This window comes from Centroberyx affinis, unplaced genomic scaffold (assembly GCF_046629955.1).
Source record: "Centroberyx affinis isolate AG114_WGS23_722 - 3 ecotype Tasmania unplaced genomic scaffold, CSIRO-AGI_Caff_v1 ptg000545l_1, whole genome shotgun sequence".
Classification (NCBI taxonomy): Eukaryota; Metazoa; Chordata; class Actinopteri; order Beryciformes; family Berycidae; genus Centroberyx; species Centroberyx affinis.
In genome coordinates, this window is record NW_027279191.1 from 142,703 (window position 1) to 163,742 (window position 21,040).

The 21,040-nt window shown below is 41.1% G+C and overlaps 1 protein-coding gene across 1 annotated transcript; it reads left to right on the forward strand.

Annotated features, from left to right (window-relative positions):
- Positions 1–971: 971 nt before the first annotated feature.
- Positions 972–19,946, forward strand: LOC139642913 (transmembrane protease serine 6). The gene is made up of 18 exons (XM_071517968.1): positions 972–1,047; positions 2,701–2,820; positions 3,510–3,652; positions 5,003–5,070; positions 5,326–5,516; positions 5,752–5,793; positions 6,441–6,648; positions 7,838–7,974; positions 9,556–9,668; positions 10,099–10,208; positions 11,028–11,170; positions 11,497–11,595; positions 12,300–12,413; positions 12,943–13,059; positions 13,663–13,831; positions 15,302–15,570; positions 17,736–17,872; positions 19,269–19,946. Exons 1-18 carry the CDS (start codon positions 972–974, stop codon positions 19,431–19,433), a joined length of 2,421 nt encoding a protein of 806 aa, XP_071374069.1. The 3' UTR covers positions 19,434–19,946.
- The last annotated feature ends 1,094 nt before the right edge of the window (positions 19,947–21,040 follow it).

The window sequence follows — 21,040 nt, forward strand, 5'->3', positions numbered from 1 at the left end:
GAGCATACAGAATATGAAGATATCACAAGGGTCAGGATCATCATGGAGAAGGCATAAACACAGCTGTGATACCAGATGGATCTTTATCAAGTCACAGTGTAAAAATCTAACAACCCAACTTTCCCAGAACATACGGAGGAAAGTGTCAGGTTTGTTGCTGTTACAGCTGTGACAAAAATAAGTTTCATCTGATATTTTCTAATATTTTCTTTTTTCCTTTAAAGAGCCTGTTTTTTTTAAGGGAAATGTGAAAATAAAATATCATTCACCTGCCCACCATCCTCCTTATTTAATATAATATCAGACTCTGGGTCAGTGATTACAGCTTATTGCATCCTATTGAAAGCTTGTGGCTGTAATACACAATCACCCATAATACATTAATGCCTGCAGGCTTTGTCAGTGTGTAGCAGGGTCGCTGTATTGCACAATGGGGCTTCATGTTTGCATGGAAAATGAAAGGGGCTCTGTGGAATAAGCAGCCTGTGTAAATAGCCTGGCCCTGTTTTATTCCCATTGGATTCACCTGTATGGGAGCTGAGTGGAAGCATCTCTGTTGCTGGGTGTGGACTGCTGATGTCACCATACCTGCCTCCTACCTGCCTGACTGGCTGCGGCTTGCCTTACAGATGCAAAGATGCCCTGCAGCCTATATACTGTATGATCATGCAACAAAATCAGAAGAGGAAAAATGGACTCAGTTAGCCTGTAAATCGCGGCTTTGTGGATTTATTTTGGTTTTAGTCCATTGGCATCCGGGACATAGACGTAACCCCACTATCTATCTCCGCATTAGGAGCTTTGGGAAATATTGACCAACGTTTTCTTACCTTTGGACTTACAAACAGAAAGGCAGCCGCTCTCAGCCGCTGTCTGCCTGAGCAACATGTCTGGTTACGCACTCAGCAGAGACGCTTGATAAAAGCTGCTGGAGATGGTTTCTTAAGGAATGAGGGACGAGGAGTGACGTCATGGCGCTCGGGCACGGCTCTAAGAAGTCGCGGTCATGTGACCTGGGGGTCGCGCCGCTGGACGATGGGGTCAGTAGTGCTGATGCAGAAACAGTAGCTTAGAGATACACCTACACAGAGTGGATAGTCAAATTAGTTCAGACTGAGTTGCACCACAGGACTAGCCTTAACTCTTAGTGTAAACCTAGGCCTATCTCAAGATAATTGAAGCACTCGTTTTCATTGGTTTTGACTGCTGGCCTGGGTACTGAGTGAAATCTCTATTAAATAAAAAGCTGGGTGTCTGACCTGCTCCACTGGGTGAAGGGTCTTTAGTAGGCTGCTGATGATATCTCTATCCCATAAACACATCTACAGAGTGAATTCAAACTACTGAAGTGCTGCTCATTCCAAAAGTTGAGGAGGAAAAATCTCAGGGTAAAAAGGACTTGGAAGAAAAATGTCACTATGGCTTCCAAGTCTCCTGCACTCAAAACATGATCCTTTAACTTGTGAGGAGACGGTTAAAAAACGGAGGATGATCCCTCCCTATCCTCTGTGGAGCGGCTTCCCTTGGTTCAAACTCTTCTACAATGAGCTGCACCGCAGGGAGCGGCTTCAGTAAACACTTCTGAAACAGAAGGCTATATTTAACTTTTTAAATTTCACCACTTGTTTTCACTTTTAGCCACAGTGTTTTCATTGTTTGATCATGGGTCTATAGGTAATGGTGCAAAATGAATATGTTCACACTAACTAGGCTGATATGCCTGCCAATATTGATATTTTCAGACTGAAGTTGCCAACAGCCAATATTTTATGCTTATATTCAATATCTTTGACTATTTTCATGCCAAAATAAATACAAGTATTCAGTGTTTCCCCCAGAATGTGTATTCCTATCAGGGTGGAGAAGCCTCTGAAACTACATTTAGATATCATGGGACACTAAAACTCACCATTGAAACCCAGACTAATGAAATTATTTTAGGGTTAAGGCAGGGGCTGAGCCAATGACACAAGAATATTTGGCTTTGACCCTTGACCTCCTTATTATTGGTTGCTTGCAGGGATGTAGTGGGCAGGCTGACGCTGACAAGTCATATTACACATCATAGTGAGGATAGTTTTTTAAGGACAAAAAGCATAAATTAATGCTTTTCTGAAAATGTAACAGAAAATATAAGACATATTTTTGTTCATGTGTGTGGTTGTTTTCCCTAACATGAAACTTAAATGATTCCTGGGTCCCCGCAGGAGCAAAATAGTAACAGGATAGAGCAAGGAAAAACAGAATATTAATAAGAATATAGCAAATAAACCTAACATAACACACCAAAATGTAAAATGTACAATGTATACAGTGGGCAGAACTCCCTGCTGCTCTACATTTTTATTAACTTGAACCCTAACTCATCCAGTATGCTCCCTCACAGGGTTTTCTCAGGCTTTTTGAGAGGTTTAGGTAATTTTGTCATCAGGTAGGCATGTACAGAAAGCTGAAGGTCCTAACAACGTTTTGTGATCAAACATTAATCCACTGGAAGCCATCCAGGCGCCCTGCATGAAGGGGATTGTACTCTCATTCAGCGTATGCAAAGAAGTAGATATTTGCACTTTTGGTCGGTGTATACATTTCAGACTTCAGAAAATACAGGAGCCAGCTAAGAGTTCAACATAAATCCAGCTTTAGAAACTAACTGACTGGAAGCAGGAAACAGGTGAGTTTCTGTCTGTTGTGCGCAGGGAGCAGCTGTGGCTCCTCCCACCAGGAGGACTCGAACCTGCAAGTGTCTCCTGGCCTTCCTCACCACTGTCATCATCATCATCATCCTCACCGGGGGAGCCGTGCTGGCCTGGTACTTTCTGGGTGAGCAACACAAAACTTCTCTCTTTCAATTCAATTCAATTCAATTCAAGGTGCTTTATTGACATGACAGTTCACAAACAAACAATATTTCCAAAGCATGTTACAAGAGATTAATCATCAATTAAATTATTAAATAACAAAAAAAAATTATGTAACAGAAAAATAATTCCATCCCCTCCCATCTATTATTTTGTGTGTGTGTGTGTGTGTGTGTTTGTGTGTGCGCGTGTGTATGTGTGTGCATGCGCGTGTGTGTGTGTGTTGCTGTGCCTCCACTGTCTACTGACTATCATTGTGTCTGTGTTTATGTCACTTTCTATTTCTGAGGAAACATAAACCAGCAAAATATCACCTTAGCCAATTAGCAACTTCTCTTTCTCTCTCTCTCTCTCTCTCTCTCTCTCTCTCTCTCTCTCCCTCTCTCTCTCTCTCTCTCTCTCTCTCTCTCTCTCTCTCTCACACACACACACACACACACACACACACACACACACAGAAACTCAGAATAAGCGTAAGAATAAGAAACAAAGTTTGGATTCACTAGATTTTTGACACAGGTCAGGTGACAAAAGAATGGGATTCATTTGACATAACTCTCTCTCTCTCTCTCTCTCTCTCTCTCTCTCTCTCTCTCTCTCTCTCTCTCTCTCTCTCTCCCCCCCCCCCTCCTCTCTCTCTCTCCCTAACAGAGTACAGGGTGTGGGTGTTGGAGCCTCGTGTCCAGCAGCAGTACACAGCCTACCTGTCCATCCTCAACAGGAACTTCTCTGCTGATCTTTCCTCCCACAGCAGCCTGGTGTTCAGGACAGAAGCCAAGGCAGTACAGAACATGGTCAGCCAGGAACAGAAATACCTCTGATACTGATAGACACTCAGTTAGTCTTCACTTTTTATTTGTATTTTGGGTTTAGTTGCTGCAAGCAAATTGAGGACTATTGGGGAAATTAACAAAGACCGAACTGAACAGCACTGAACTGAACTGAAGTACAACAGATGAGTCTAGACCAGACTACCTAGAGTAGATTATGACAGAATAAAATAGAGAAGATTAGATGAGAGTGGACTATATTAGACTAGATTGGACTCAAGTAGATTACAGCAGATTACACTAGACAACATTAAACTAGACTAGAGTAGACTACAAGGCTATACTCCACTATATTAGAATATATTGGAATGGAACAAATAGAATAGAATAGAATAGACCTATTTAATTACATAATTTCTATCTAAAACCTTAGTTAAATCAGTTATGCTGGGTCGCCATTATCACTTATGTTATGCCATATGGTCACTGTTACAGAAGTGTGTAATTTTTAATATAGTTTATTTTTTTGTGATCAAATGTTTTTTTATTCAAGGATATAAACAAAGAACATACAGTCATTGACATACAGTTGCATCTCAGCCAAAATTATTTTTAAATATATAATAATAACCTTTATTTGTATAGCACCTTTCATATACAACATGCAGCTCAAAGTGCTTTACATCAATAGAAGGCAGATAAAAGACAGATAAAAAGATAAAATTCATATAAAAGAACAAGCAGAATGCATTGCATTAAAAGAAACAAATCAAGTAAAATAGAAAGATAATAGAACACAACAAATATTCCCACTTTTAGATGCACGTTGTGAGTGAACCCATATGTTTTTCTTTAATTTTCTTTTCCCCTGTCCTTCCTGATTCTACTCTTGATCTGATATTTACATCAGATCTCACTGCATAAGGCAGACGAGAATCGTAGATTCTCCTCTTGGTCAAAAACCTCACCATCCACACATGGATGAGGATCATACAGGGTAAAGCTCTGTCCCCCCCCACATATAGTGTTCACTCGTGCAAGTAAGCATTACCCGGACAAGACCAATGAAAATTCGTACTTGCCTGTGTCAGCTCTGTTAGGATCCTAATAATATAAAAATAAATAAAAATATATTTTAGCCTAAATGTACTTAATACAACATATGTTATTAGCATCTGTAATTATAAAGTGTTAGACGTGAAGTTTAGTAAATCTCACAGTAGCCATAGAGACCTAGGACAGGATCAGATCCACATGCAGAAACATACTACATTTAATGAGCTTGATCCTTCCAATAATACTTGAATGCATCATGCAGTTAAACACTCAGATGTGAGTTGATGATGTTTCTCTCTCTCTCTCTCTGTCTCTCAGGTGAAGAAGATAGTGAAGCGCTCGGATCTGTCTCGATACCTCAACTCCACCACTGTCTTTGCTTTTGGGTGCGTGGATCTGTTGTCACCATCTTAAAAACTTCATGTAATAGCTGGAAAGAAGAGGGGAGAAGGCAAGATGGGAGTAACCAAGCTTGCTTATAAATACTCCAGGCCATTAACATCTTGTTTTATACATATCCAATCCAGTAAAGTAGTAAAGTACATATCCAATCCTCTAACCTTCTGCGTTTACTACGTATATATCCATGCAGACTTTACTGCCAGATGTAAATACGACCAAACTCCTCCTTGTTTCCGTAGGGAGGGGAGTGTTGTAGCTCACTTCTGGATCCTGCTGTCCATCCCCGGCAGCCATGTTGAAAGAGTCACACTGGAGAAGGTGACCAGGAGCCTGCAGGACGGCCTGGAGGCATACAGGCTAGGGGGGAAGGGGGGGGAGACGGCCAGCTACGATGGATACCTCCTGCACCTCCCCTCCCTGTCTGTCACCGGTGAGAGAGGGAGGAGGGGAGAGAGGGGGAGAGAGAGCGAACAACAGTGAAGGATGAGAAAGAGAGAGAGAGAGACTGTGTGTGAGAAAGAAAGAGAAGTGTGTGAGAAAAAGAGGAAAAGAGAGGAAAAGAGGAGTCACAAGTTCAGAGAGCCGCATGTGAGAAGCGACAAAAAAGTGTCTTTTTATAAATGTGGTTTCTTTAATTTCACTTCTGTTTATTTTGTTCCCTACAGAAACCGACCCCAAAGTTATAGAACTTTTGAAAGCCTCATTTGGTATCACATTTTATTTCCATATGCTTTTTCATCATTTTAATTCTGCTCTGATTTTGATTTGTCTGTAATTACCATACAGCACCCCATCTGTTTGCCTGAATATTAATTCCATGCACGAAAGCAACCACGATGATCAGAAACTACTTAAAAAAAAAAAAAAAAAAAAAAAAGCTTTGTAAATACAAAATACACTGTATTGAAATGTACCATTTGAAAATATAATTTGTAGTCTGACAAAATGATTCCTGGCATGAAAGTAAAAATCATTAAGGAATACTATTACCCAATGTGAGATCTTTGCAACCATTATTTTAACAAAATAAGTAGAGTTTAAAAATCTGTTAATTCTGTTAAATTAAAAGATTAGACTTTTTTCTTCTTTCTTTCTACTTTCATCTTCTTTTAAATTAAAATAGCACTCTGTCATGAAAGCCTTCAAATACAAAATCACAGCAAAATATAACACATAACACTGCAAGATGACACCTTTGTCCAACTCCTACCAGCTTTGGCTGATAAAACAACAAACTATTGAATCTTGAATCTGGCAAAGCTTACGGCAGCACAACTCACACACACACACACACACACACACACACATGAACAATTCGGCTCTGATTTAACTTCCCTTCTCTGTTTTTTTCCAGACTGCTACCGCTACCAGCGGGTGGTGTCCAGCGGCAGCGCCGTGGCTCTGCGCGGCCCGGACACGCAGCGCTCCTCCTGCCTGTGGCACCTGCAGGCGCCCCCCGCCGCCCGGCTGGAGCTCCACATGGAGTGGCTGCTGCCAGAGTGCCGGGACAGGCTGGTGGTGTACGACTCGCTCTCCCCCTCCGACACTCGCCTCATCACCTCGTGAGTTTCTTCCACGGTGATAATAACGGTTAGATCGATGTATCGGTTCGCTGATATATCGGACCGATGTTGGCCTTCTGTTAAAAATTTTAAATCTGATATCGGCCAGTCGGTGTCGTCCACCTTCGATAGGATGGATATGATGCAGTTTGATTATTTTGCGTATAATTGATTGGTAACACTTTATTTTCCAGGTCAGCAATTTCCTAATAAAATGGACCACATCACTCTAGTGCTGAGATCACTGCATTGGCTTCCTGTGTGCCAAAGAATTGAGTTTAAAATTCTGTTGCATGTTTATAAAGCACTTAATGGTTTAGGACCCCTCAGGTCTTCAGGTGCTGGTCTGCCTACTGTTCCCAGGGTCAGAACAAAGCATGGAGAAGCAGCTTTTCGTTTTTATGCTCCTCATGCCTGGAACAAACTTCCAGAAAATCTGAGGTCTGCCTCCACTTTACAATCTTTTAAATCAGGGCTTAAAACTTTTCTGTTCGCCAGGGCTTTTTTTTAAGAAATTAAGAAAGAGCAGTAGACAGACAGGGGGTGGGGGGTGTTTCATTGGGTTATTGTGTTATTATTCCTAAAATCCTTTGGTGGGGTGTACCTCTCCAGTATTGTTTGTGGTACCCTATTTGCTTTGCACACACATATCAATAAAACGTTGAATCAGGATGTGCTAATAATTATAGGGAAAATAGAGAGAGTTCAATGGTAGCTGGTAGTTGGTAAGTTCCTCCAATTTCTTCTGTTGTTTCCAAGACAGAACCATTAAATTATGTAGTAGTTATATAGCAAATTAGATTAATTAATTCAACAAATAAATATATTATATAATTGACCTTGGCCTATCATTTTCTCCAATAAATAGTTTATAGTTTTGCAGTTCTTTCCAGGAAATTCTTTTAGAAGTTTACAGTATCTTATCAACTCCACCAGACTGCTTATATTTTCTGTATAACGGTTCTTTCCAGGAAACTTCCTAAGAAATTAACAGTTCCTTTCTAGGAAAGTATTAGGAACCAGTTTGATTAGTACTACACTGGTTGTCTAAGGGTTAGGGTTAGACCTGAATTGATTCTAATGTGAAATTTGGAAACACTTGGTAACACTATTTGGATTAGGTTGGACACTATTAGTCTAAGGTTGATGCTCCGTTCGTCTGTCTCCCCGTCTGTCTCGCTCCTCCCAGAGTGTACGGCTGCAGCAGACATGAGCGTCTGGTGCGAGTCCTGTCGTCAGGCGAGTGGATGACGGTGGTTTGGAAACAGGGTCTGTACAACTACAAAGACCCCTTCTCTCTGTCTGCACAGGCCTGGGACGGCCAGGGTAAGACCTCACCGCCTTACCGACGGTTTGCCCCTGGAAGGAAGCTCGAGTCAGGCTTTCGTTTTGCTAGTTTTCAAAATGTTCACCCAAAGACTGAAATAAGTGATAAGCAGATTGAAGTTTTAGATATGCAAACCTTTCTCAAAGCTTCTCTGGAGGCAGAAATAATCTCATTGGTTCAGTTAAACTTCAAAGGGCGGAGCCAAAGTAGTGTTAGATTGAAGCCCAGTGAAAATAGGGCTATGTTACTATACTAACAGAAAACATCCAATCTAGCCATACTAACTTAATCCAATCTTGCCATACTAACGTATCTAGGTTAGTTAGTTAGCCGAGCTGACCTTTCAAGTTCATGAATGCCATAGTAATGAGGGAATAAAAGAATTGTCATTTGTACATGAGTTCCTTCTTTGCCATTCAAGTTTGCCACTCAGCTAACGTTATTTGGCTCTGCCCACTGAGCTTTAACTCAGCCAGTTATTTCTGCTTCTAGAGCAGCTTTGCCTCCAAGAAGTTTTGTATCACTAAAAATCTAATCCAGAGAAACATCCCCACTGGACTGTAGCCTACTTATTACCACTGGGGGGGGCTAAAGGCAAGTGAACAAAGTGGAGGTTTTTACTTGTTCATTTACCCAAACGGGGAGCACAATGATCACATGGTGTGTGGGGGAAAGTAGATCTATTGAAGTTGGACCTGAATTCCAATTAAATAAACTTCTGGGTTTTATAGACATGGATTAAGTTTAACGCCACACAAAATTATTTTGTTCAGGTTGAAATCCCTACGGAGAAAGACAAGGCTTAATAATTGTGCAAGCTTCTTCTGATTTTGATTAACATTTCATCTTGATTGATTGAATGTTGCCCCTCTGCCTCTCTCTCTCTCTCTCTCTCTCTCTCTCTCTCTCTCTGCCACTCTCTCTCTTTCTCTTATCGGCATGAATGATGATAAAAAATAAATAAATAAATTGCATGATCAAATCATTGCCAAAGCAATACAAAGTGAAATAATAAATTTAACGGTAAACATACATGTAAAATGTGTTTTGTTTGACAAAATAATGCGGATGAGAATTGTAATAAGAGAAATAATAAAGCAGAACAAAACAAGACAAGACAAAATAATAATAGAGTATATACAGAATAAATTACAGTATATTTCAGTGTCCTTTAAATCTCTCTTCTTTTATTTAAGTTTTTTGGGGGAATGTTGCTTAATTATAAAAATTTGTTGTTGTTTTTAAACTTTGTATTGTGTATTTAACCTTCCCTCTTAATATTATTACTTATCTTTTATTCTTGTGAAGCACTAAAATGAAAACCTCTCTCTCTTTCTCTCAGGCCTTTTTTCCTTTTTTTCACCTCTTGTTGTTGAGTTAATGTTTTTTTCCTGTGCTTTTGGTTGTGTTTCTGCCCTGACTTACGCACTAGTTTCTGAATGGATTTCTAAGGTGAAGAGGTCAATAAGTGAACTTTTTAAAATTCAAATTCTCTCTCTCTCTCTCTCTCTCTCTCTCTGCCACTCTCTCTCTCTCTCTGCTACTCTCTCTCTCTCTTTCTCTCTCTCTCTCTCTCTCAGAGTGCAGCTCCAGTATAGAGCTGGAGGCAGTGTCAGGAGTCCAGGGCAAACTGAGGACGCCCTTCTTCCCCAGCTACTACCCCCCCGACACCAACTGCACCTGGAGCTTCACTGTAAGACACCCATCCATCCATCCATCCACCCATCCACCCATCCATCCACCCATCCATCCATCCATCCATCCATCCATCCACCCATCCACCCATCCATCCATCCACCCATCCATCCATCCATCTGCCCATCCACCCATCCATCCATCCATCCACACATCTTTCATTGATTAATTGATTGATTGTTTCATTGACTCATATGTTCAATCATCTATCCATCCATCCCTTCATTCATTCATTTGTATGTCTGTTCATTCTTTCATTCATACACTCATCATTCATCACTTCATTTGTATACATTGGATGGTTATAGCCCTTTAGTTTACATGCAGATTCAGGGAGTCATGTGTGCCTGTGTGTGTGTGTGTGTGTGTGTGTGTGTGTGTGTGTTTGACATGTTTTTGTATGTATCCTCCTGCCTGTGTGTCCCCAGATGCCCGCTGCAGGGTTCGGCTTGTCTCTGGAGTTCGAGGGCTATGAGCTGAGCAGAGCCGGCTACAGCCAGTCCTGCACCCAGGGGCAGTGGATCATCCAGAGCCGCAGGTACGCTGCGTCAAGGCCAGGTCACACTGAGCGACTTTTACGCAACACTTTATTTGGACTTGACTTTGACTTGTACTTTCATGACTTGAAAACGTTTCTGAAGTCTTGACAAAAGATCTTGTGTTTGTGTAAATGACTTGAGATTGAAAGTGATGAGATTTGTTGCAGCAGACGACTGAATTTAAATTCTGTTTTCTGAATTTGAATGGAATGATTGAATTTATTGGAATAGATCAAACTCATGATGCACTTACCATGTTTTTATCCTATTAAAATGATATTGTATTTAAAAGTTCCAGATATTTTGCTTTCTTTAAGATATCAAATTGATACTGGACTATTGATATCCTGAGTAAGACCTTATATAAGCTCATATCCAGGAAATTATGTGCAAGCAAACACATGAATTCTGTTAAATGAACAGCAATACAAACGTATTTTAAGTATTGATAAATTCATAAAATCACACTGATCTCTATTGGCCAACAGAGGGCAGTAGCATCCCACATGAGCCTCAGCCAAACTCCAGTAACACATCTGCATTACCTTATGATGTATTCAGTTTTTTAACTTTAATTTATTTACAGGCATTTTACATTTCCATCCCAACACCAAGGCACGGACAAATCCTCATCTGGTGGTTTTTAACCTTTATTTACACATGCATGCCCTCTTTAGGTAGTGGACGGGTTGGGGGTCAAGTGCCTTGCTCAAGAGCACTTCAGAGTGATTTCCTCCAACCTTCCACCAAACCCAGTACTGTGTATCTGGTGAGTCCAGAGTTTGTATGTGAATTCAGTGTCTCTGTGGTTGTGTCAGGCTGTGTGGCACCAGGGGCCTGCAGCCGTACAGCGAACGCCTCTACCTGCTCTCCATGACGACCACCGTTGTCATGACGTCGGAGGTGTCGCTCACAGGACCGGGCCTGCAGCTGCACTACAGCCTCTTCAACCTGTCAGACCGTAAGTCGAGCGTGCGGGAGACAGCGGTTGGCCCGAGGGAGGCGGGCGGTAAATGTGGACATGGGGATTGTTAAGTAACGTGTTCAGTTATGAATTATGTTTTTGAGCTGTTTTTTTGTTAATTGTGTGTGTGTGTGTGTGTGGGGGGGGGGGGGTTAACGTGGTTGCCAATTAGGCACTTATGTAACTGACCAGTCTCCTAATATTTGCATTTATAATGTTTATGTCCTTTGTATGCTTGTATTTATGTGGACATAAATAAATCATTCATGTACCTGAGTGTGTGTCTGTGTGTGTGTGTGTGTGTGTGTGTGTGTGTGTCACAGCTTGCCCGGGACAGTTCCTGTGCAGTGTGAACGGTCTGTGTGTTCCTGCCTGTGATGGAATCAAGGACTGTCCCAACGGACTTGATGAGAGGAACTGCGGTAAGGATTTATATCTTATATTCTAATGCCACCAATTCAGTGTATTTCCAGGTGAAACAGGTTGTTAGGTGGGACCTGACTGTTCAAAAATGGGCGGGCCAGATCCCACCAGGCCCAAGGCAGTGAAGCCTGATACATACTTGTTGATGAAGCAATCCACTGTGAAATGCTCTCAGCATAATCTTAAACTGACACAAATTTCGGATTTTTAGGTTTTATATGATGGGGGAAAGTTGTTCAAGAACCTGTGGTGGTTTAACAGTTGGAAGTTTTATGTTCGCCTACTGGCATGCCATGAAGTAACCACTAAAAATTTGCCGCTTTCCAAAAGTAATGGGATCTTGATATAAAAACATGAGTATATAAAGTGTTTTTGATGAAGATTATCTTTTCATTGTGACTAAAACACACACACACACCATTTCCTATTTTCTCCCTGGGGATTAATAAAATGTTTTGACAATAAGTATCTATCTATCTATCTATCTATCTATCTATCTATCTATCTATCTATCTATCTATCTATCTATCTGTCTGTACTGTATTTATTATTATCATGTGTGGAGAGTCTTTTTGTCTTTACCCAAGAACCTACAGTTAGACACACACACCTCACCATGGTGTCTGTTAGTTTGGTTCACATGAATGCCTCTTATTGTGTGTATGTGTGTGCTGATTTGTGTGTGTGTGTGTGTGTGTGTCAGTGTGTGTGGCGCAGTACCAGTGCCCAGAGGACAGTCAGTGTGTGGACTACTTCAAGGTGTGTGACCAACACCCAGACTGCCCCGAAGCCATGGACGAGGAGAACTGTACTGAGGGTAACACACACACACACACACACACACATGCATACATGAGCGCATACACACCTCACACACACACTCATCCACTCACACATTTGAGTCCTGTGATCTATTAAGCCTCTAACAGCAATTTTCTGAACATGTCCAAGGTTGCCAAATATCAGACACACACACACACACACACACACACACACACACACACACACACACACACACACACACACACCATCCCAAGCTGGGACACACACAAAACTCTTTCCACAGCCTTTGGCGACAATAAGTTTGAAAAATAGCATAAAACTCCCCAACTCCAATAATTTTTTCTCCTGAGTTTAGATATTACTTTACGCCCTGGATAATTTCTGGACCCATAAAATTAAATCAAAACCTGCTGCGGGTATTTTCAAAAATGCATGGGTGTTAACGGAAAAATCGGCCAATTCATCTCCACTGCTGAAATGTTGACTGTGTGGAGGCTTTTAAAAACAGCAGCAAAGTAAAGCATTATACGTGTGTGTGTGTGTGTGTGTGTGTGTGTGTCCAGGTGTGCGGTGTACAGATATGACCTATGTGTGTGCTGATGGGACGTGTCTGAAGAAGCCGAACCCGCAGTGCGACTTTGTCACCGACTGTCCAGACGCTTCAGACGAGAAACACTGTGGTGAGAAGACACACACATCCTCATGTTTGATTTTGGTTGTTTTTTTGTATTATTTACACTTTATGTTTGTCTTCATGCTGCTCTCTTGGCCAGGTCTGCCTTAAAATAGAAATCCTTAATCTCAATTGGACTTAACCTGGTTAAATTAAGGTTAAATAAATAAATAAAATGTGATTTAATTAATTTTAGGATTGATGTTATTGCTTTTATTTCCCTGTGCACTCTTGGAAGACTAGGCTGATTGGGTTAAAATGATTGCCAGTAAAGTAACACACACACACACACACACACACACAGAGAGATACTGAATACACTGTTAAGCAACTGCTTAACTCGAAAAATAATAAATTTTCCTAATGAGGAACACTTTTTCTTGTTGTATCTCTCTCACACTCTTTCTCTCTCTCTCTCTCTCTCTCGCTGTCTCTCTCTCTCACACACGCTCTCTCTCTCTCTCTCTCACACACACACACACACTCACCCCCACACACAGATGAAGTCATCATGTAAAAGATATGTCAATAAAAACGACACACAGTCTTTATATGTGCGTGTGTGTGTGTGTGTGTGTATGTGTGTGTATGTGTGTGCATGTGTGTCCAGACTGCGGGCTGAGGCAGTTCTCCAGCCGTATAGTGGGCGGGACCAACGCCTCGGAGGGGGAGTGGCCATGGCAGGCCAGCCTGCAGGTCAGAGGTCAGCACATCTGCGGGGGGGCGCTGGTCTCCAACCTATGGGTGGTGTCCGCCGCCCACTGTTTCTATGACGACCGGTAAGTGCAGGAAGAGTCGTACTGATTAGGGTGTCGGGTTAGAAAGTAGATCGCAGTAGTAGGTCAAAAAGTCCAAGGCACTTGCTGAGCAAAAGCTAAAAGCCTTTATTTCACTTTGGCAAAAAGTGGATTTTATTGTCCTCCACCAAAGGGGGGACTATGGATCAGTCTCCGTCCGTTAGTTAGCTTGTTCGTTCATTCGTTCATTAGTTAGTCACACTGTAACGTTGACTTTGTGCCACTAGGGGGCGGCACTGACAATGAATGGGGACTCAGTGGTAAAGCAACACAGTTAAAGTTATCATAGGTAACATAATAGTCTACACACGCTACACACTTGGAGACATCAGACTGGGTTGATGTGTTGAAGTGAGAGTCAATGGAGAATTTTTGGGCAAACCTCTAACCACAAGACACTGTAGTTATTGTACAGTTGTTGGACTGTTGTACTGTTATTGCATCATCACTGCACTACCACTGTGCCTCAGTGTTGACTACTTATATCATATTACCACTTACCTACTGTGCAATACCATATATCACTTATCATTGAGCATTTATATTATTCATAACACTCACGCTCCTGGTGTTGTATGTTATATTGTATATTGTATTATAAATTGTATTGTAGTGTACATTGTGTAATGTATGGATTGTATTTATTGTGTATTGTAGTTATTATATTTTGTACTCTATTGAGTAAAAACAGGACAATTACAGTAACTTGTAAGCCTAATTCTGAGGAGAGTAGGCAGCAGAAATATATGGTCAATCTGTCCTTTCATTGTCCCATACGAAAATGCTTATACAATTTCACTCATATTTCAAGTACACTCAGCAATCACTGACTGACCCAAGGGTGAAACTACATCACTGGTGGGGGACAACATGTTTACTATTTGCTTGTCTTTGAGTTTGATTTAGTTTCAATTTGCATCTAATTTACCTTCCTCTCTTTGTTTCTGCTAAACTTTCTTTGTGTGCGGTCCTGCTGGTGTCTCTTTGCTGGCCGGGGTTTAGCTGTAACGCAGCCTGTCCGATTCCAAGCCAGTGTATTTATGTATTTATGTATGTACGCGCTGCATATAAACTGCCTTTCAGTGCCAGCAGCAAAGGGCTGGACCACGGCCAAAGTTAGCTCCAATATAAAGGATTAACCATTCTGTTTATAGTGCGGAAAAGTTTTGTGCGGCATTAAGAGAGTCTGAGAATTTCAGTGGGTTCAGAGCTGTTTCAAAACGATCCAGAAAGTGAGTTTTGAAAGACAGAAATCTCAACACCTGGTCAGGTATTTGGTATCAGTCAACAACTCAGATATATTATGGTTATTTTGCACCGGGGGAAGAAAAAATTGTAGTTATTGCCCCTTTAACTCACAACAACTTTGTCACTTTTACTGTCTCTCTCAATTTCTCCATCTCTCTTTCTCTACCCCCCCATCCTCCTCCTCCTCCTCCCCCTCCCCCCCAGTCTCTACTCCCCCTCGGTGTGGACGGTGTACCTGGGTAAGCTGCTGCTGAACCGCAGCAGCCCCACGGAGGAGGCGGTGCGGGTGCGGCGCATCCACCTGCACCACTACTACGACGAGGAGTCCCACGACTACGACCTGGCCCTGCTGCGGCTGGACCGGCCCGCCTCGACCCTGCTGGACCGGCCCGCCTGCCTGCCGCCGCCCACCCACCAGCTGGAGCCCGGCCTGCTCTGCTGGGTCACCGGCTGGGGGACGCTCCGCGAAGGGGGTGAGGGTGGAGGCTATAGAGGGAAGGGGGTGCTGGGAGAAGGGGGAGGGTGGAAGTGTGGGGTTGTCATAGCAGAATCATTTTAATTTGCCAAGGACAATGAGTGCACATTGAATCTGACCGGGTTAATTGCTGCCCCATTACAAGACCAGACAGTCCCTGCAGGAATTTGAAATCATAATAATTCAGCAATTCCCCACAACATTTGCAGGAACTTGCAATTTTGCAAAATTACTGGAATTTTTCCATTTGAAATGGCCAAATCAGCAGAGCGCTTGTAATTCTGGACACTCATCACACTTTTTTTTTCGCATAAAATGGTCCAATCCAATATTACAGCAACAATCTCTGTCCTTGTTCTTCTTGAGTTGTAGTTTCATACAGGAGTTTTCTTCACCGCTACAGGTGGAACAATTTGACTGCACATGTTTTTACTTAACCTGCACAAATCATACTATTTCATCACTACACGGCCATCTTGGTAGGAAAATAACAGGTCATTGTAACTAGTGCTGCAACTGACTATTATTCTCATTGTCGATTAATCTGTCGATTATTTTCTTGATTAATTGATAGTTGTTTGGTCTATAAAATGTCAGAAAATGGAGAAAAATGTGGATCAGTGTTTCCCAAAGCCCAAGATGACGTCCTCAAATGTCTTGTTTTGTCCACAACCCAAAGATATTCAGTTTACTGTCACAGAGGAGTAAAGAAACCAGAAAATATTCACATTTAAGAAGCTGGAATCAGAGAATTTTTACTTATTTTCTTAAAAAATTACTCAAACCGATTAATCGATTATCAAAATAGTTGGCGATTAATTTAATAGTTGACAACTAATTGCAACTCTAATTGTAACCAATTATCAGGTGATTATAATCAAATGACAACCACAGCCAATGAGCTGTGTGTATAAAGCACCATACTGGTAGGAAATGCATGTAATATCATGGAAGCACTATGATCCTGAGCCTTTGCATAGTGTTAGGAGAACACAAAGTCTACCTCAAACAGAAATGTGCACTTTATAAAGTAACTATACCGTTTTATAATCATGAAACATATTCAAATGCACTCATTTTATTTGCAGCTTACTGTGCTTTTAATTTGAAGATTCATAAAGGCTTGAATCCAATCACACTATTTTATTTTGTAACTTTGAGACAATGTTTTTTTTTTTCTGCTGGAGGAAGAGCACTAAACTATTCCCAGTAGCTTCTGTATTATGCAGCATTTTTCATTATCGCAGTAAGTGATTATATGTGACTCTTTATTAATGGGAGTTAGTTATTTAAATCCCATATTGCGGTATTTCTTCAGCGCCACTTTAATACCAACAGGAGATAAGGGGAAGTGTAGGTGGCGATGGTAATGTGGAGGAAAGTGAGTTAAGATAACAGAGCGAACACACATGAGATTAACTCATTTAAATTAAAAGGTTAGGTGCTGATAGAGTGCTGTGGGTGGGAGTGTGTGTGGGTTGAGGTTTCTGGTGTTGTGCTGAACTCATTTATGTGAAGGGGGAGAGGACTGATGGTGTGTGTGGGGGGCGGGGGGGTGAAGGAGAGAGGAGGAAGCGTGGGTGGTGGTAGCGGTGTGGAGGATTATGGGTAACGACAGACAAAGCCTTCACATTAGCCTGCAAAAAAACACAGAATTTCTTAGCACTATAGGGAAAGGAATACATTTTGTTCACATTTGTTATTCACTGCAAAAAACATCCATCTTAACAAGTCATTTAGTCTCATATTCAGCCTTCAAATCTTATTTTTCTTAAACCGAGAGAAAAATTCAGCCAATGAGGTGAGATAACTCCACTTGTTTCCAGTGCAGCTTCACTTGAATTTGCTGGAAATGAGTGTCATCTTGAAACCAGTCAGAATAAGGCAGATCACTGAACTACTATCAAGAAAATGAAACTTGATTCTACTAAATTCTTGAAACAAGTTGATCTGCCTTGGAAACAAGTGAAATTATTAAACCCCGTTGGCAGATTTTTTCATTTATTTAAAAAAAAATACGATTTTAGGACCCAAAAATAGACTAAATGACTTGTTAAGATGGAGATTTTTCGTAGTGTGACAGTAAATGAACAGGAAACGAGGATATGATAGGACGCTCTCTCGGCCTCTGTTGGTTGACCTTTGCCCTCTGACCTGTCTCAGGCAGGGCCAGTAACGTGCTTCAGAAGGTGGACGTGCGCCTGGTGAGCGAGGAGGCCTGCGTCCGCTCCTACGGCCACCTGGTCACTCCCAGGATGCTTTGCGCCGGGTACCGCAGTGGGGAGAAGGACGCCTGCCAGGTACGAGGGAGGGGAAGCACACACACACACACACACACACACACTACAGATATATATGCATATACTAGAAAACATATGTTATATGCTTTTTACTTTCTCACTTAATTCCTTGATTTTGTTTCAATTTAAATCAAAACAAACAATCAAAACAGACAGACTCCATCATTTTTTTTTTGTAGATTTAATTATTACACACTGAACTGTCCTGCCACTTCGATAGGGATTGAGGAGAATTTTGAACTCATGGTATATTTTGTTTATATTTTCTCTCTCTGGCTCTATAACCAGTTTGGAGGGGGGAAAAAAGCCTTTTATGAAAAAATAAAAATGTTTAGTATTCAGCTGCAGCCAGACAAACAGCACTCAAGTGTCAGTGTAAACACAAACAGGTCGGCAGCTTTTGTGTGTGAGTACAGGACGGAAAGTGAGTTTTGAAAGCCAGAAACGTTCAGCAGCAGGTGAGGTCATCATTGAGTCATCAGTATTGATCAAGAACCCTATCAACTCCCACAGACATATTGTGGCCATTTGGTGCTATGTGGCAGTTAAAATCTTACTTATTGCCCCTTTAATGCCCTTAAACATTATCTCACTGTCTGGCCGGCTCAGTGTCCTCCTTTAAATTCAAATTCAAAAAGGCTCTATCGGCATGAATGATGATCAAATCACTGTTGCCGAAGCAATACAAAATGAAATAATACAATAATGATTAACATACATTTAAAATGTCTTTTGAGTCACAACATAATGCGGATAAGAATTGTAATAATAGAAATAATAAAGCAGAACAAAGCAAGACAAGACAAAATAAGCATAGAGTATATACAGAATAAATTACAGTATGTTTCAGTGTCCTTTCAATCTCTCTTCTTTTACTTAAGTTTTTGGGGGGAATGTTGCTTTATTATAAAAATGTGTTGTTGTTTTTAAACTTTGTACTGTGTATTTTACTTTGTCATGTCGCCTATCCTTCCCTCTTACTATTATTACTTATCTTTTATTCTTGTGAAGCACTAAAATGAACACCTCTCTCTCTCTCTCTCTCTTAGGCCTTTTTTCTTTTTTTTCCCCCCTCTTGTTGAGTTAATGTTTTTTTCCTGTGCTTTTGGTTGTGTTTCTGCCCTGACTTATGCACTAGTTTCTGAATGGATTTCTAAGGTGAAGAGGTCAATAAATGAACTTTTTAAAATTCAAATTCTCTCTCTCTCTCCCTCTCTCTCTCTCTCTCTCTCTCTCTTTTTGTTCGTTTTTTTTGCTTTCTGCCCTGACTTATGCATTAGTTTCTGAACGGATTTCTAAGGTGAAGAGGTCAATAAATGAACTTTTTAAAATTCAAATTCTCTCTCTCTCTCTCTCCCTCTCTCTCTCTCCCTCTCTCCCTCCCTCTCTCTCTCAGGGAGACTCTGGCGGCCCGCTGGTTTGCCAGGAGCCGTCTGGCCGCTGGTTCCTGGCCGGGGTGGTGAGCTGGGGGAGAGGCTGCGGCCGTCCCGACTACTACGGCGTCTACACCCGCATCACCAAGCTCACCGGCTGGATCAGACAGGTCATCAGCGGCCCCTGAGGGATCTTCATCATCCTCACAGTCATCATCCTCATGGGGACAACATGGGGACAAGAAGGCAGTTTATCCTGATCTTCTGCCCAGCCCAAAAGCCCCATGATAAACTTTCATGAAGTTTTGTTCTAAATGATAAACTTAATATAATACAAACTTTATTTATATAGCACTTTTCAGAACAGAAGTTATAAAGTGTTTAACAAGGAGGCAGTAAAAAGAATCAGAGGGAAAATAAAATAATACTAGTAACAGGATTAAAATAAAAAAAAATTAAGTTCAGTATAAAACATATGGGTGAAATTATGACTTTTTCTGTACAAATGGGTCTTGAGAAGTGATTTAAAGACACTGCTGGAGCCGGTCTAAGCTCCTCAGGCAGGGAATGATGAAATGAGAGAACCACAGTTTGAAAAAGTGGCACAGACTCTGAAAAATTATGGATAGAGCAAAACGAAAGCAAATTGTGGTACTTTGTAAAGGATATCAGATAACGTGTAAGCACTTTTACAGACTGGATCCTCTGTTCTGTTCTACAGATACTGAATGATACATTTAAGGTAATTATTTTTTTCTCTGAATAAATATGTTGTGTTCTGGAATCAAGCTTTTAACCGTGTGTCAAAGTAATTACCAGAGGTGTGACCAAGTCAACTTTGCTCGAGTCCCAAGTCTCAGTTCTTGAGGCACAAGTCTCAAGTCAAGTCCCAAGTCTAAATGTAGATTACCAAGTCAGTCCATGTCATTAATGTCAAGTCTCAAGTCTAAATGTGGAACAGCAAGTCAAGTCAGAACAAGTCAATAGTCCAGTATCAATTTAATATCTTAAAGAAAACAAAATATCTAGGACTTTTCAATGCAATATGGTTTTAATAGGATAAAAATTTGGTAAGAGCATCATGAGTTTGAGTTTACAAATTCAGAAAACAGAATTTAAAATCTCATCTCATCTCAAATCTCATCACTTTCAATCCAAGTCATTTACACAAACACAAGATCTCAAGTCAAGACTTTAGAAACCTTTTCATCAAAGTCATCAAAGTACAAGTCAAAGTCAAGTCCCAAGTCACCAGAACCCAAGCCAAGTCAAGTCTCAAGTCTTCTCTTCGTGCATCAAGCAATTAAAATTATGACTCAATTGTTCTTTCAATCAAAGTCTGTCTCAAGTCTAAGTCATGCGACTCGAGTCGAATCACATGACTTGGACTCGAGACAGACTTTGATTGAAAGAACAGGTCAAAGAACCCAAGTCAAGTCTCAAGTCTTTTCTTCATGCATCAAGTCTCAAGCAATTCAAATTGTGATTTGAGTCTGACTCGAGTCCCATGATAATTACAGTTTGGTCAGGAGACTGGGTAACAAAAATGATGAGTAAATCCTGGGCTGCATGCACAAAAACTACTGCATGTGCATATGTAAATGACACTGCCCCCTTGTGGAAACAGGTAGAACTTCAGCCTGGGGAGACAATATACATTATCCTCTGGCATTTGATTTCACGAGATATATTCTACTGTTAAGGTTTAATGTTCTCTTTCAGGAGCCATTTTTCAGCCGTAATTTGTTATTATGAGTGGCTATGAATCACCGCATCCACGCAGGGGCCGATTTTT